At 35.1% G+C, this 13,047-nt stretch overlaps 1 protein-coding gene across 1 annotated transcript in view; it reads left to right on the top strand.

Moving 5' to 3' along the window:
- Window positions 1-13,047, top strand: part of SLC44A1 (solute carrier family 44 member 1) — a 226,144-nt gene that overhangs the window by 193,514 nt on the left and 19,583 nt on the right. Inside the window, exons 10-12 of the mRNA XM_044658236.1 lie at window positions 2,351-2,513; window positions 3,244-3,400; window positions 9,152-9,235. Of these exons, the coding sequence (XP_044514171.1) occupies window positions 2,351-2,513; window positions 3,244-3,400; window positions 9,152-9,235 (404 nt within the window). The remainder of the gene's footprint in view (window positions 1-2,350; window positions 2,514-3,243; window positions 3,401-9,151; window positions 9,236-13,047) is intronic.

Here is a 13,047-nt window from a genome sequence, read left to right as displayed (position 1 = left end):
TTAGGCTATGATAGAAGGTTGGAGCTAACAAGATGAGATTGAATAGGGATAAATTTTAAAGTCCTATAATTGAGTTTTAAAAATCAACTACACAAAAAAATGCTTGGGAAAGAGATATAGCTAGACATTTAGAACATAAAAAGCCCTGGTTTTAGTGAATTGCAAGCTCAGTAAGACATAACAGTATGACCTGTTGCCCTTAAAAAGTTATAATGAGAACTTAGGTTATATTTATAGCTATAGAATGGCCAGGAAGAGAAAGTTGATAATCTTACCCTGGTCAGAAAACATCTGGAGTCTTGTGTTTGGTTCTGGATATTGCATTTTAGTATGAAAATTGATGACCTGGAGCATATCCAGGGCAGGGGAAGCAAGATTAGGATAGATCTTTAAATGCAATGCTGTTAGTTGAATTTTGAAGAATGTTAGCTTATTTGTATAAATATATTTAGTAGTCACTGGTTTTCTTATAGTTTAGACTCACTAAGTGTGTTAATCACTAATAAGTTAAATTTTTTCTGAATTAGCTCACTATATGTTTATTTTCTAAAAAGAAAAATGTGGACACTTACATAAAAATAAAAATAATATTTATACAACATTTTTAGATTTTCAAAGCATTGTGTGTATGTTATCTCATTTGAAGCTCACAACAGTTCTATGAGGTAGAACTGTTATTCCATCATGTAGATGAAAGAACTGAGACTAATAAAGGTTAAGTGATTTGCCCAGAGTCACACAGCTACTAGCTGAGGTAGTATTTGAATTTAGAACTTATTGACTTCAATTCCAGCTGTCTTATTCATCTATCAATCCTGAGAAATGAAATGTCTCCTTTCACAAAGGTTACTTAAAACACTCCCTAAAATTTTTTATCATATAAATTATAGATTCACATAGAAAGGCAAAAATTCTGACCATGTAATTTTTTTTTTGGTAATTCAAGTTTTAAATAACTTCTTAAACTCACAAATAGTTTGTAAAAAGAAGTGGTCTGGAATGTTTAATAAACTTCTGAATAGGCTATTCATTAATAATTATTCTATGCCACTAGAGTAGTATAAGAATTAAAAAGTTTTGTCCAAATTGTAATAGTTAAAAAAAGCTGCAGTCGCCATTTATAATAATTAAAAATTAAAAATTAAACTATGAGTATTTTAGTAGCTTTATTACAGCAAAGTAGAGGTAGTAAAGACAGGGAAATGTAGAAAGGAAGTACAAAATATTGCCTAGCTAAATACCCTAAGTCTGGATCCAAGTGCCTCCAGACTGTGAGTGTGAATTGGAATGCAAATCTTACCAGCCCACAAGAGTGTCTCCAGCTAAGGATTTCACCAATCAAAAGACAATCTGATGCTGCAAAGACTGTGCCACCAAATAGAGTGTCATGGCAAAGAGAGTGTCTCACCGAAGAGAGTCTCACTGAAGAGAGTCTCACCGAAGAGAGTCTCACCGAAGAGAGTCTCACTGAAGAGAGCAACCCACCGCAGACAGAAGAAAAACCAAAAAACCAGTGTCTCTGGCCAGGGTCTCCTCAACCCAAGCCAATTACCAAAGCGAAACTCCTCTTTCAGCAAGAGCCACCAATACAGAATGAGTCCAATGCAGAATGATTGTTCAGCTCTCCAGTCTTGCCTTTTATAAGCCCTTTCCCCATGTCACTTCTTGTCTCTCTGGTTTCTACTCCCTTTCCATGTGGGCTGGTTTATCTCTGCACATCTCAATGGTAGAAAGACCTCCTGGTCCCTGATTAATTAAATTAAAACAGAGGGAGGGGAAGTCTAAGTCCCTGATTGACTAAGTTAAAAAGAACAAAGGAAGATAATTCCATTTATACAGTTAATAATAATATTATGTCTTCATATGATAGCTTCTTTGAGGAAACCAGAGTGCCTTAGAGACACTAATTAAACCTACATATAGATATCTCTTAAACAGGTTTCTAGGCAATAGGCTTGCGTCACAATCAAATAGAATTGTCACTTAAAATTTTTTTTTAATTTTTATTTTTTAACCCTTACCTTTTGCTTTAGAATCAGTACTATCTATTGGTTCCAAGGAGAAGAGCAGTAAAGGCTAGGGAATGGGGGGGGGGTTAAGTGACTTGCCCAAGGTCACACAGCTAGGAAGTGTCTGAGGCCAGATTCGAACCTAGAACCTCTTGTCTCTAGGTCTGGCTCTCAATCTCCTGAGCAACCCAGCTGCCTCCCGGAATTGTCACTTTTAGTGTCTTTTTTAAAAACCACTTTTGGTTAGAAATGGGATTACTCTTTCTAATTTAACATCTGCACTTTCTAGGTTGATACTAATATGAAATTTCCTTCTTTTTTCAACTTTTCTTTTTAATTAGGTAGTGCTATCCCAAATGGTGAATTTGTGGAATTTGAAGTTTCTGGCCCTCTACAATACATGTGGTGGTACCATGTAGTGGGGCTGATCTGGATAAGTGAATTCATTCTAGCCTGTCAGCAGATGACTGTGGCAGGGGCTGTAGTAACATATTATTTTACAAGGTGAGAACTTAAAATTGTCTGGTTTCAGAAGTTCATAAAAAATAACTAGGTGCCCAATTCTCAAGATATGAAAAATGCTTGTTAATTAAAGCTTGACAAAATAATTCCTCTTACATTGCCCTATAGAGGACATAAGTATATATTTCTTTATATCCATATACTTTACTTGTTTGGAGAAAAGTCAGCTAAAAGACAAAGATTTTTCTTTTGCAAGTAGGACTTGTGAATTATTGATATGTTGTAGAAGTATTAGATCAGAACTAGGACTAACGTTTTGTTCAATTCAGAACTCGGAATCAAATCTTGATTACGTAGCTTCCCATAATGATGATTTGCTTTAACAGATATGTTTTGTGTTTTTATTTATGGGTTCTGAGTAGTAAGTCTTGATTAGTAAATGCCTTCAAAACACAATATTATTTAGCTTCCTTCTTTACTTGAGCCAGTGAAAGCTTTCAATAAAATTATCTTTTTGTTGAGTTATTGACAATGTTGTAATAAATTAAAAATTTTAGATTACCTCACCAACATTGGCATTCTTTTAAAATGTACTTTGCTACCATGTTATTTTATAATGTTAGCATGCTGGAGAAAAGCCTTCTAACATCTAAAATTTGAATAAATGTGTTTTCAGGGCTTTTCTGCCTCAATTTGATTATAACATCTAATATTTTATTCTTTGGGGTTGAGTTGTTCTTTACAGTGTTGTCTTTGTGGTACTTTTTAATAGGGATAAAAGGAATCTGCCATATACTCCTATTCTTGGGTCAGTGAACCGACTTATCCGCTATCATCTTGGTACTGTGGCAAAGGGATCTTTCATTATTACTTTAGTGAAAATCCCCCGAATGATCCTTATGTACATTCATAACCAGCTTAAAGGAAAGGTAAGGAGTGACTATTTCTTCTACATTCTATGAGTACATTTGTAGAACTCTGAATCTTTATTTGTTGTTGTTTTTGAATCATTTCAGTCATATTCAACTCTTCATAACCCTATTTGGGGTTTTCTTGGCAAAGATACTGGAATGATTTGCCATTTCCTTTTCCAGTTTGTTTTACTGATGAGGAACTGAGGTGAATAGGATTAAGTGACTTGCACAGAGTGACACAGCTAGTAAGTGACTGAGGCCAGATTTGAACTCAGGAATATGAGTATTACTGACTTCAGACCCAGCATACTATGCACTGCACCACCTCGTGGCCCCTAAATCTTTATTTAAGCAGATGTAATTACCTTATTGGGAGAGCCTAGACTTATGAATAGAATGTTAGACTTGGAGTTAGGAAGATCTGGTTTCAGATCTTGGCAGCACTTAGCTATGTGACTGGGAACAACTCATTTAATCTCATCATTAAGTGTCCTAGGCAACTTCATGGAATTTTTCTATGTTGTATGTCTACTTTGATAAAGAGAGTCTGAAGCCAGGAATTCTCTACACTAAAGAAATTAAAGCTTCTTAGTATACACGTGTAATACTATCCCTAAGTTTTAGAAAACTGAACTTTGAAAAGTAGTCTATTCCCCTAAATTAGGAAGAATCCTAACTGCTGGATTCAGTAAGTCAAAAATCCTAGGCAAGGGGGCAGCTGGGTAGCTCAGTGGAATGAGAGTCAGGCCTAGAGACGGGAGGTCCTAGGTTCAAATCTGGCCTCGGCCACTTCTCAGCTGTGTGACCCTGGGCAAGTCACTTGACCCCCATTGCCTACCCTTACCAATCTTCTGCCTTGGAGCCAATACACAGTATTGACTCCAAGACGGAAGGTAAGGGTTTAAAAAAAAAAAAAAAAAATCCTAGGCAAAGACTCCCTATTTGGTGAGAATTGTTCAGAAAGCTGAAAGCAGTTTGACAGAAATTAAGTGTAGATCAACATCTCATACCATACAGCCACTTGTCCTCTGAACTTCTCAGTACTACCATGACCATCCTTCCAGCCATCCACCTAGGTAGGCAAGCATTGGTTTTATCCTCACCTCTTCACTCTTTATATCCAATTATTTGTCAAATTTTGCCACTTTTGTGTGCATAGCATCTTATATACAACTCTTCTATAAGTGTATCCAGCCACCACATGTACTGACTACTTTCCATTCCTCTCAAACAACACTCCATCTTCTGTGCTCATTCCTTTGTATTACCTTCATTCATGGAATTCTGTCCCCATTCCCTTCAATTTCTTAGAATCTCTTCAAGACTTTACTCAAGGGGACAGCTGGATGGCTCAGTCGATTGAGAGCCAGGCCCAGAGTTGCAGAGTCCTGGATTCAAATCTGTCCTCAGACACTTCTTAGCTGTATGACTCTGAGCAAGTCACTTAACTACCATTGCCTAGCCCTTACTGCTCTTGTGCCTTAGAACAAATACATAATATTGAGCCTAAGATAGAAGGAAAGGGTTTTTCAGGGGGAAAAAAAAGAACTCAAGTGCTAACTCCTATAAGAGGAAGCCTTTCTACTTTACCCTAGTTCCATCTCCTCTCAGGGTACCACATATATACTTTGTATATGTCTATATATGTGCATGTTGTCTTCACCATGAGGATGTCAGCTGCTTGAAGCAAGGACCATTTTGTTATATCTATATGCCTCCAGTGCCCAGCATTCCTGGAACACAGTAAGGACTTAATAAATGCTTATAGATTAATATGCTATTACTAATAATAATATTATAATTAATATTAATATTATTACTAATAAGCCCCATGTGTGGCCATAGAAACAAACTATAAAATGTCACAACATAAAAAAGGAGAGAATAAGATCTGTGATTAGAGGGAGAATTCATTTGTTTTTTAAATAATCATATTAATTAGTTTCTTTGCTGTTTCTCTGTGATAATCTTTTTTCTTTTAAAAATATTACTGATACCTTTTATTCTTACCAAAGAATTTAAGCATTTATTAAATACATGCTATGTGCCAGGCACTGTGCTAAGCAGTTTATAAATATTATCTTATTTGATCCTCACAATAAGCCCTGGTGCTCTTATAGGCCCATTTTACAACTGAAGAAAATAAAATAAACAGAAATTAAGTAACTTGCCAAGAGGCATCTAGCTATTCAGTATCTAGGGTCAAATATGAATATTTGAAGTCAAATTTGAAGTTTTCCTAACTCCAGGACCAGTGTTCTATGAGCTATACTACTCTTTGTTTCCAAATATATCCCTCTTTCCATCCTTGTCACAAACTGTTTAAAAATGGAAAAATTCAACAAAGCTTACTCAACACATAAACTGAGTCAGGCAATATTTTCAGCGCTCTACTCTCAGGCGTATAACTTTGCAGAGAAGGGAAGGTATTTTTTCATCTCTTCTTGTAGATTAACTTGGTCATCATAATTACATAGAATTCAGTTTCTTTTTTTTATTATTCCTTCCATTTACATTACTATAGTCATTGTATATATTTTTTTCCTGGTTCTATTTATTTCACTCTGAATCGCTTTATATAAATCATCTCATAATCCTCTGAATTCTTCATATTAGTGTTTTTTTCCTGCACACTAATGGTATTGTTATATTCATATGCCACAATTTCTCTAGCCATTCTCTAAGGATGAACATGTATTTTGTTTCTGGTTCTTTGCTACCAAAAAAAGTGCTGCTATGGCAATTGATATATACAGGACCTTTCTTTTAATACCTAAGAACACTTGGGGAAGAATTCTTAACTAATGTGATAGAAGCTATCACCAAAGATAAAATAGATAATTGTGACTGCATAAAATTAAAAAGCTTTTGCATGAACAAAATGAGTGCAAGTAGGATGAAAAAGGAAAACATTGATTGGGGTAGGGGTATCAAATTCCTCTGACAAGGGTCTTTTATCCAAGATATTTAGGAAATTAATATAAATATATAAACCAAGAACAGTTGTACAGATAAATAGCCAAAAGATATAGCAAATAGTTTTCAAAAAGAATAATAAACTATTCATAACCATATGAAAAGAGTTCTTCAAATTGCCACTTATAAGAGAAATGGAAACCAGAACAACTGAAATTTGGCCTCATACTATGGCAAAGATAACAAAACACTGAAGTCTGTGTTCAAAGGGTATCATAAAGACAAGCACTCTAAAAACACAATGTTGTTGGAGCCATGAATTAGTCCAAGCATTGTGGAGAAAAGTAATCTGGAATTATGCAGTAAAGTGCCTAAATTATCCATGTGTTTTGATCAAGTGTTCTCACTACTAGTAATATGTCCCTAGAAGTCAGGGATATTAAAAAAGGATCCATGTAGCAAAGAACTAGAAATAGTAGATTCTTGTCATTTGGCTAAAAATATTGTTTAGGTGATATGCCATAAGAAATGAACATGAATTCAGAAAAGTAGGAAAGATATATGAACTGATACAGAGTAACATATGTAGAATCAGGAAAACAATATACAAGTGTGAAAGGTGAAAGATGAAATGCCTGAGGAAACAAAGGTTGAAGCTTCTGAATATAACCATTTATTAAGGATAATGCATGCCAATTGCCCACCGAACTGGGACCAGTAGCTTTCCTCAGCTTTGACACTGTACCCTGTCATATTAAAATAATACAATAAGCCCAATTAATTAAAAGGAAACAATTAACCAAGATGCAAAATGATGATCTGATTTCTAATTGGAGGAAAGATTATGGACTTAACTAGTTGTGTGGGGGAGAATAAACAGGTACAATTTCCTGAATTTAAAAAAAAATAAAGAGCAATGATGTCCCACTGTCCCCACGTGTTGCTATACAAAGGAACATGGAAACAATAACTGATTGATCAGAATGGAGCCAATTTTCAGATAAGACATATGAGTTGCTTGAGATGTATAATTGCAAAAAACTCTTAGCATCAATCTTTAGGCCTAACTGGGTTTCTGGTCAGCATAATCTAGGTCCTTAATCTGTAAGCAGCAAAGAGAGGTGTTCCAGCTATTCAGGGCTAGTCTCAAACAATTCAATAAAGTTTTCTCCCAATTCCCACAATTGAATAAATTTTCTCACAAGACAGAAATTGGAGTAGACCTGTAATTTAATAGAAAGAGAACTAAGCTAGATCCAGAATTGAATCACAAGATAGAATCAATGTGATTCACTGAATTCCCACTACCACTTGAAGTTCTAATTTCCTCAATAATAACTACTGTAATGTGAATGGGAAAAACAGCAAAAACGGAACTGAACACTGCAATGACAATGACTAAACTTGGCTCAGGAAAAGAGTTGAGAAAATGTATTTCCTTTTCCTCATCAAAGACTTAGAGTACTATAGCTATGGAATATTTCATATACTATCAGTCATGATCAATATGCTGGTTTATTTTGCTGATCTACTTTTTTGCTCTTGGTTTTTTAATCTTTCTTACAAGACATGAAAGGGAGAGGGATATATTTGAAAGTGATATAAAAGCAAAAAATAGCAATAAAGTTAGATTTAAAAGGTCAAGAAATAAAGTGACACATTTTTTAAAAGTAGCCTGTTCCCCAATAGCTATGAATCACCACCTATGAATATCAAATGAAGAATTACATGCTCCAAATCACTAATAGCATCAAATACACATCAAGACAATTCGGGTCTCACCTCACATCCACCATGCAAATTGGGAAAGATGGTAGAGAGTCTATGGGAAGACAGGCACACCAACATACTGTTGGTGGAGCTATGAAGTTGTCTAACCATTTCTGAGAAGCACTTGGAATTATGTAAGAAAAATGAAAAAACTATTCATACACTTTGACACAGTGATTTCTCTATTGAGTAATTACCCCAACATAAGACTCCATCAATCATAGCAGCATCATAATATTAAAGAAATAGAAACAAAGATGCCCATTGATTGGAAAATGGCTGAAAAAACTATAGTGTGTGTATGTGTGTGTGTGTGCGTGTGTGTGTGTGTGTGTGTGTATGTATGCACATTTCACTTTGCAGGGATTCATAACAATACTTTCTGTTCATGTTGGATATAATGATTTTTTTACATGTGAAAAGATTTGTGTGATCTGACACATCCAAATATGCAGAATCAAGAGAGCAATATGCACAACTGAAACAATATCCAAAAAAATCACTAAAAAGAAGTTGAAACTCATGAGTATCTGAAAGACCAATGAAGTTCTGCAGAATAAACAGAAGAGGGGGCAGCTGGGTGACTCAGTAGATTGAGAGCTAGGCCTAGAGACAAGGGGGGGAGGGGTGTTAGATTCAAATTTGGCCTCAAACACTTCCTATCTGTGTGACCTTGTGTCACTTAACTCCATTGCCTAGACCTTATTGCTCTTCCTACCTTGGAACCAATACACAGAATTGATTCCAAGACAGTAGGTAAGAGCTTTAAAAAAAAAAAAAAAAAGAACAAACGGAAGAGCATAACTTTATGTTATAGCAAAGAAGTGGAAGATTACTAGGACAGAATTATCATATATGTTGTCAGAAGCAGTCACTGTGTTAAATATTTTCATTTGTTTGATGGGAGGCAGAGGGGAAGGACTGGTCACAGTAGATTTGTTTAGTTGCATTAAAATGGCTGTGATGTAAAGATAAAACATAAAGAAAAAGAGAGCCTGCATTTTTTTCCTTTAAAAATCTTTTTGATTGAGTTTGGCTCTTCAGTTTTTTAAATTATAGTTGTTTTTCTTCCCTTTCCAGGAAAATGCCTGTGCTCGATGTATGCTGAAATCTTGCATCTGCTGCCTTTGGTGTCTTGAAAAGTGCCTAAATTATTTAAATCAGGTAATACTATGTACACAGAGCAACTTTCACTGAAATGTAACATTGTTTTTCCTTCTCTGAAGTGAAATAATTAGTATTAATTCATTGAAAGGAGTGGTTTCTTTTCATTATTGCATTATTTTTTTAATGAGCAAGTCCTTAAGTTTCAGTCAAATCCTTTAGTCTTTATTTGTAACGCATGAATGAAAAATTATTAGGGTTCAACTTTCAGGAAAGCCTTTTTTGTTCCTTATGTGTGAAGCAGAAATTGAGGGGACCTTGAAAATTCCAAGGTCTATCCTCTTTAGCCACTATTCAAGAAAACTGGGAAGCCTTTTCAAATGAAACCTTTTTATTGAGAGAGAAAAAGTGTGGCCCCCAAAACAAAAAGCTTCAAAAGTAAAAAAGCTCCAGTTTACAGAAACATCCTTTATTTATAGGAAAATACAACCCTCAGGCTAAATGATATCTATCTGACACATTTACCCAGGTCTCATCCTGAAGGAGGTATCCTCCAAATTAACGTCTTAGCTAATGGTCCAGGGTCAGAATCAGATTTTAATCTACATACAAACATTTCAGGTACAGGGCTGATTGGGAGTGTTTTCCAGAGCTTCTAGCCTACCTGGTCTCTTGGGCAGGCACCCCTTCTAATGCAAATTACACAGGTTGGCTCAGTAAGGGGAGGAGGGGCTAAAAATGCAAATTAAAGTGGCCAAGAGTTAAACTGGGGAAGGGGGTTATAGAAAAGGGAAGTGCTATTAGCCTAGCCTTTGGTTCATAAAACTTATTCCTATATCACTAGACTACAGTTTTGAACATTTCTAAAGTACAAACTCAAAAAACATCCCAAAATACCAAAAATACTTTGTATAATATAGTAAAAACATAAGTTGTTTCTGTCACACTCAAGCCAAAGGTAATTAAGAGGCCATTGTATTCTGAATGGGGTGGGTCAATCCTAATTTGCAAGGGATGCTATCTTGAAGAAACCAGCTTTACTAACTCTTTCTGGGGATCCTAGGCACATACATTTTGGAAATATTAATATTGCTAATATATTTGAGAATAACACACTCCATACACTTAGAAATGAATGTAGGGGACAATCAGGTGGCTCAAGAGATTGAGAGCCAGGTCTAGAGACAGGAGGTCCTGGGTTCGGATCTAATCTCAGATACTTCCTAACTGTGTGACCCTGAACAAGTTTTCTAACTCCCATTGCCTACCCTTTGCTGCCCTTCTTTCTGCCTTGGAACCAATACATAGTATTGATTCTAAGATAGACAGTAAGGTTTTTTAAAAAGAAAAGAAATGAATGTAATCCTGTCCTCAATAATTAAAATAAATATAAGTACCCATTGATAATTTGCCACCTATATCTCTCAAGCCTTCTTATATTTGTTTGAAATTATTTGTAGAAAATAAAACTTAATTTTGAAGTATGCTTTTAAATGTTTTGGAGTTTGGCCAAAATATCATCTTCCAGAGGAAAAAATATGTTTCTTTATGGTTTAAGTTTATAGATTTTTTCCCCCTCGAAAAGAAAACTTGAATTTTTGTTCTCTGCTTTTGAGGTGTTCCAATTAATTAGTTGTAACAATGGCCATCTTCATGATATAATTTTCTCCTGTTTCTCTGAATAAAATCCGTTCCTCTCAGGATGTGAGAACAGTTCATTTAATGCAACACTCTTTGTTGCTCCTAATTCCACATATTAGCTGCTCTGTGAACTCAATGGCTCTTGATTTTCTAACTCTACTCCTACCAGCATTATTTCTTCTAATTATATAGGCGATTTTTCAAAAGAAAGTTAACTGAAGTTGTTTGAGATCGCCACTTTCACAAAAAACAGTTTGTGACTGTTCTTACTGCTTCCATGCAATCATATGCTACCATTAAAAGTTAAATTGCTCTCTTTTATACTAACTTGTTTAAAAACTTTTTTTCCAAGCGTTTTTTGAATTTTATTTTTATTATCATGCAAAACACACTTCCATACTGGTCACTGTCTTAAGAGCACACTCATACAAAACCAAAACCTCCAAATAAAACCATAAATACAATGATGTGAAAGATAGTATGCTTTGATCTGCATTCATGTGACCCAATAGTTCTTTCTCTGGATATACTAATTCTTTATAACCATGCATTTTCACTCCATCTTGACGTTGGTGAGCCTTATCTTAGGGAAAAAATTAATCAAAGGGCAAATTGTTTATATTGTTTTTGAAGTGGGTTGGAAACGGCAAATGGTGTTTAAGAAGTGACATCCTCGTTCTTATAAGAGCTTTAATTTTGAGTTCTCATTTCTGGGCAGACAAACCGCAATGGTGTCTCGTCTTTTTACTGTATTTCTTCTTTTCTCTCTAAAATCTCACTTTCCCTTTTCTTCCTAATCTGGGATGTTATTGTCAAAATGCTATTTGAGTTTCTTTTACTCTGCCATAAGCTTTGTTTTAAAGAATTACATAGCAAAAGTCTACTCTGTAATCCATTTGAAATTACTATCAGCATCTCATATGAACTACTTCACATATTCTTTTTTTCCCCTCCTACTCTGTACTGTTTGAATTAGGGAATAAAAAATGAGTTAGGATGTTGTTAATTTTTTTTCAGAAGATTCTAAAACTATTCCATTGCTATTTTATAGGTTTGCCTAAAAGAACCAACCTTATTTTTAAAACCATTGTTTTTCTTTTCAATAAAAATAATGTACAACCACCCTCTATTCCTATTTTTTTCCATTCACTTGATATAGCGATCTTTCTTTAGTTTACTCTAAACATTACTCTTTTTTTTTAAAACCCTTAACTTCTGTGTATTGGCTCCTTGGTGGAAGAGTGGTAAGGGTGGGCAGTGGGGGTCAAGTGACTTGCCCAGGGTCACACAGGTGGGAAGTGTCTGAGGCCAGATTTGAACCTAGGACCTCCCATCTCTAGGCCTGACTCTCAATCCACTGAGCTACCCAGCTGCCCCCTTAAACATTACTCTTGTGTTGGTAGCAGTAAGTTTTCATAGCTACTTGGGGTGATTCAGTTTGACCAATAGACAAGAATATTTGTTGTATCTTTTCCTAAATATGGCATTATTAGCCCCTGAAAAGGTGCTTAGCAAATGTTTCTCAAATTAATGATAATTATATTTACAAAGTCCTCTCAAAAACCAATTCTTTGAGATAGGTAGTACAATTATTTTTCCCCATATTTTATAGATTTAGAGCCTGAAACTCACAGATTGAAGTGACTTACTCAGGCACACAGTTTAGAAGTGTCATAACAGGAATTCAGGCCTTGGTCATTTGACTCCAAAGGTAGTACTTTTTCCACAATGTTAAAACTGCCTCTTATAAATATTTTCTGCTTGATGTTTCCATAAATTCTTTATACAGAAAGAGACCTATCTATCTGGGTTAAAACTCAAATATTTCAACCTACACAATGATATTTCTTGGTTTTTTGACTTTTTTTTTCCTTTGTGTTTCCAGAGCTTACTTAAAAAAAATCTATTCATAATAGAGGTTCGACTCTGCTTTTTATACCAAGGAAACCTTCTTTGCAGTTTTGGTTTATACAGGGTGAAGGAAATGAAGAAAAGATGCTGGACTTGAAGTACATTTTCTCCTCTATCATGTAATAGTTGTGTGACCTTAACAAGTCCTTTCACCTTCAGCCTCAGTTTCCTCATCTATAAAATGGTAGGATTGAATGAGATAACCTCTAAAATTCCTTCTGGTTCCAACAGTCTGTGTTTCTACAAGTAGAGAAAAAACTAACAACAACCCAGAGTGCTCACCTCTACAGCTTATCCTTATTCCTATGCCCAATACTATA

This window comes from Gracilinanus agilis, chromosome 1, assembly GCF_016433145.1.
Source record: "Gracilinanus agilis isolate LMUSP501 chromosome 1, AgileGrace, whole genome shotgun sequence".
Taxonomy (NCBI): Eukaryota; Metazoa; Chordata; class Mammalia; order Didelphimorphia; family Didelphidae; genus Gracilinanus; species Gracilinanus agilis.
The sequence above is the reverse complement of the archived record's forward strand: the minus strand, read 5'-3'. Positions and strand labels throughout refer to the sequence as shown.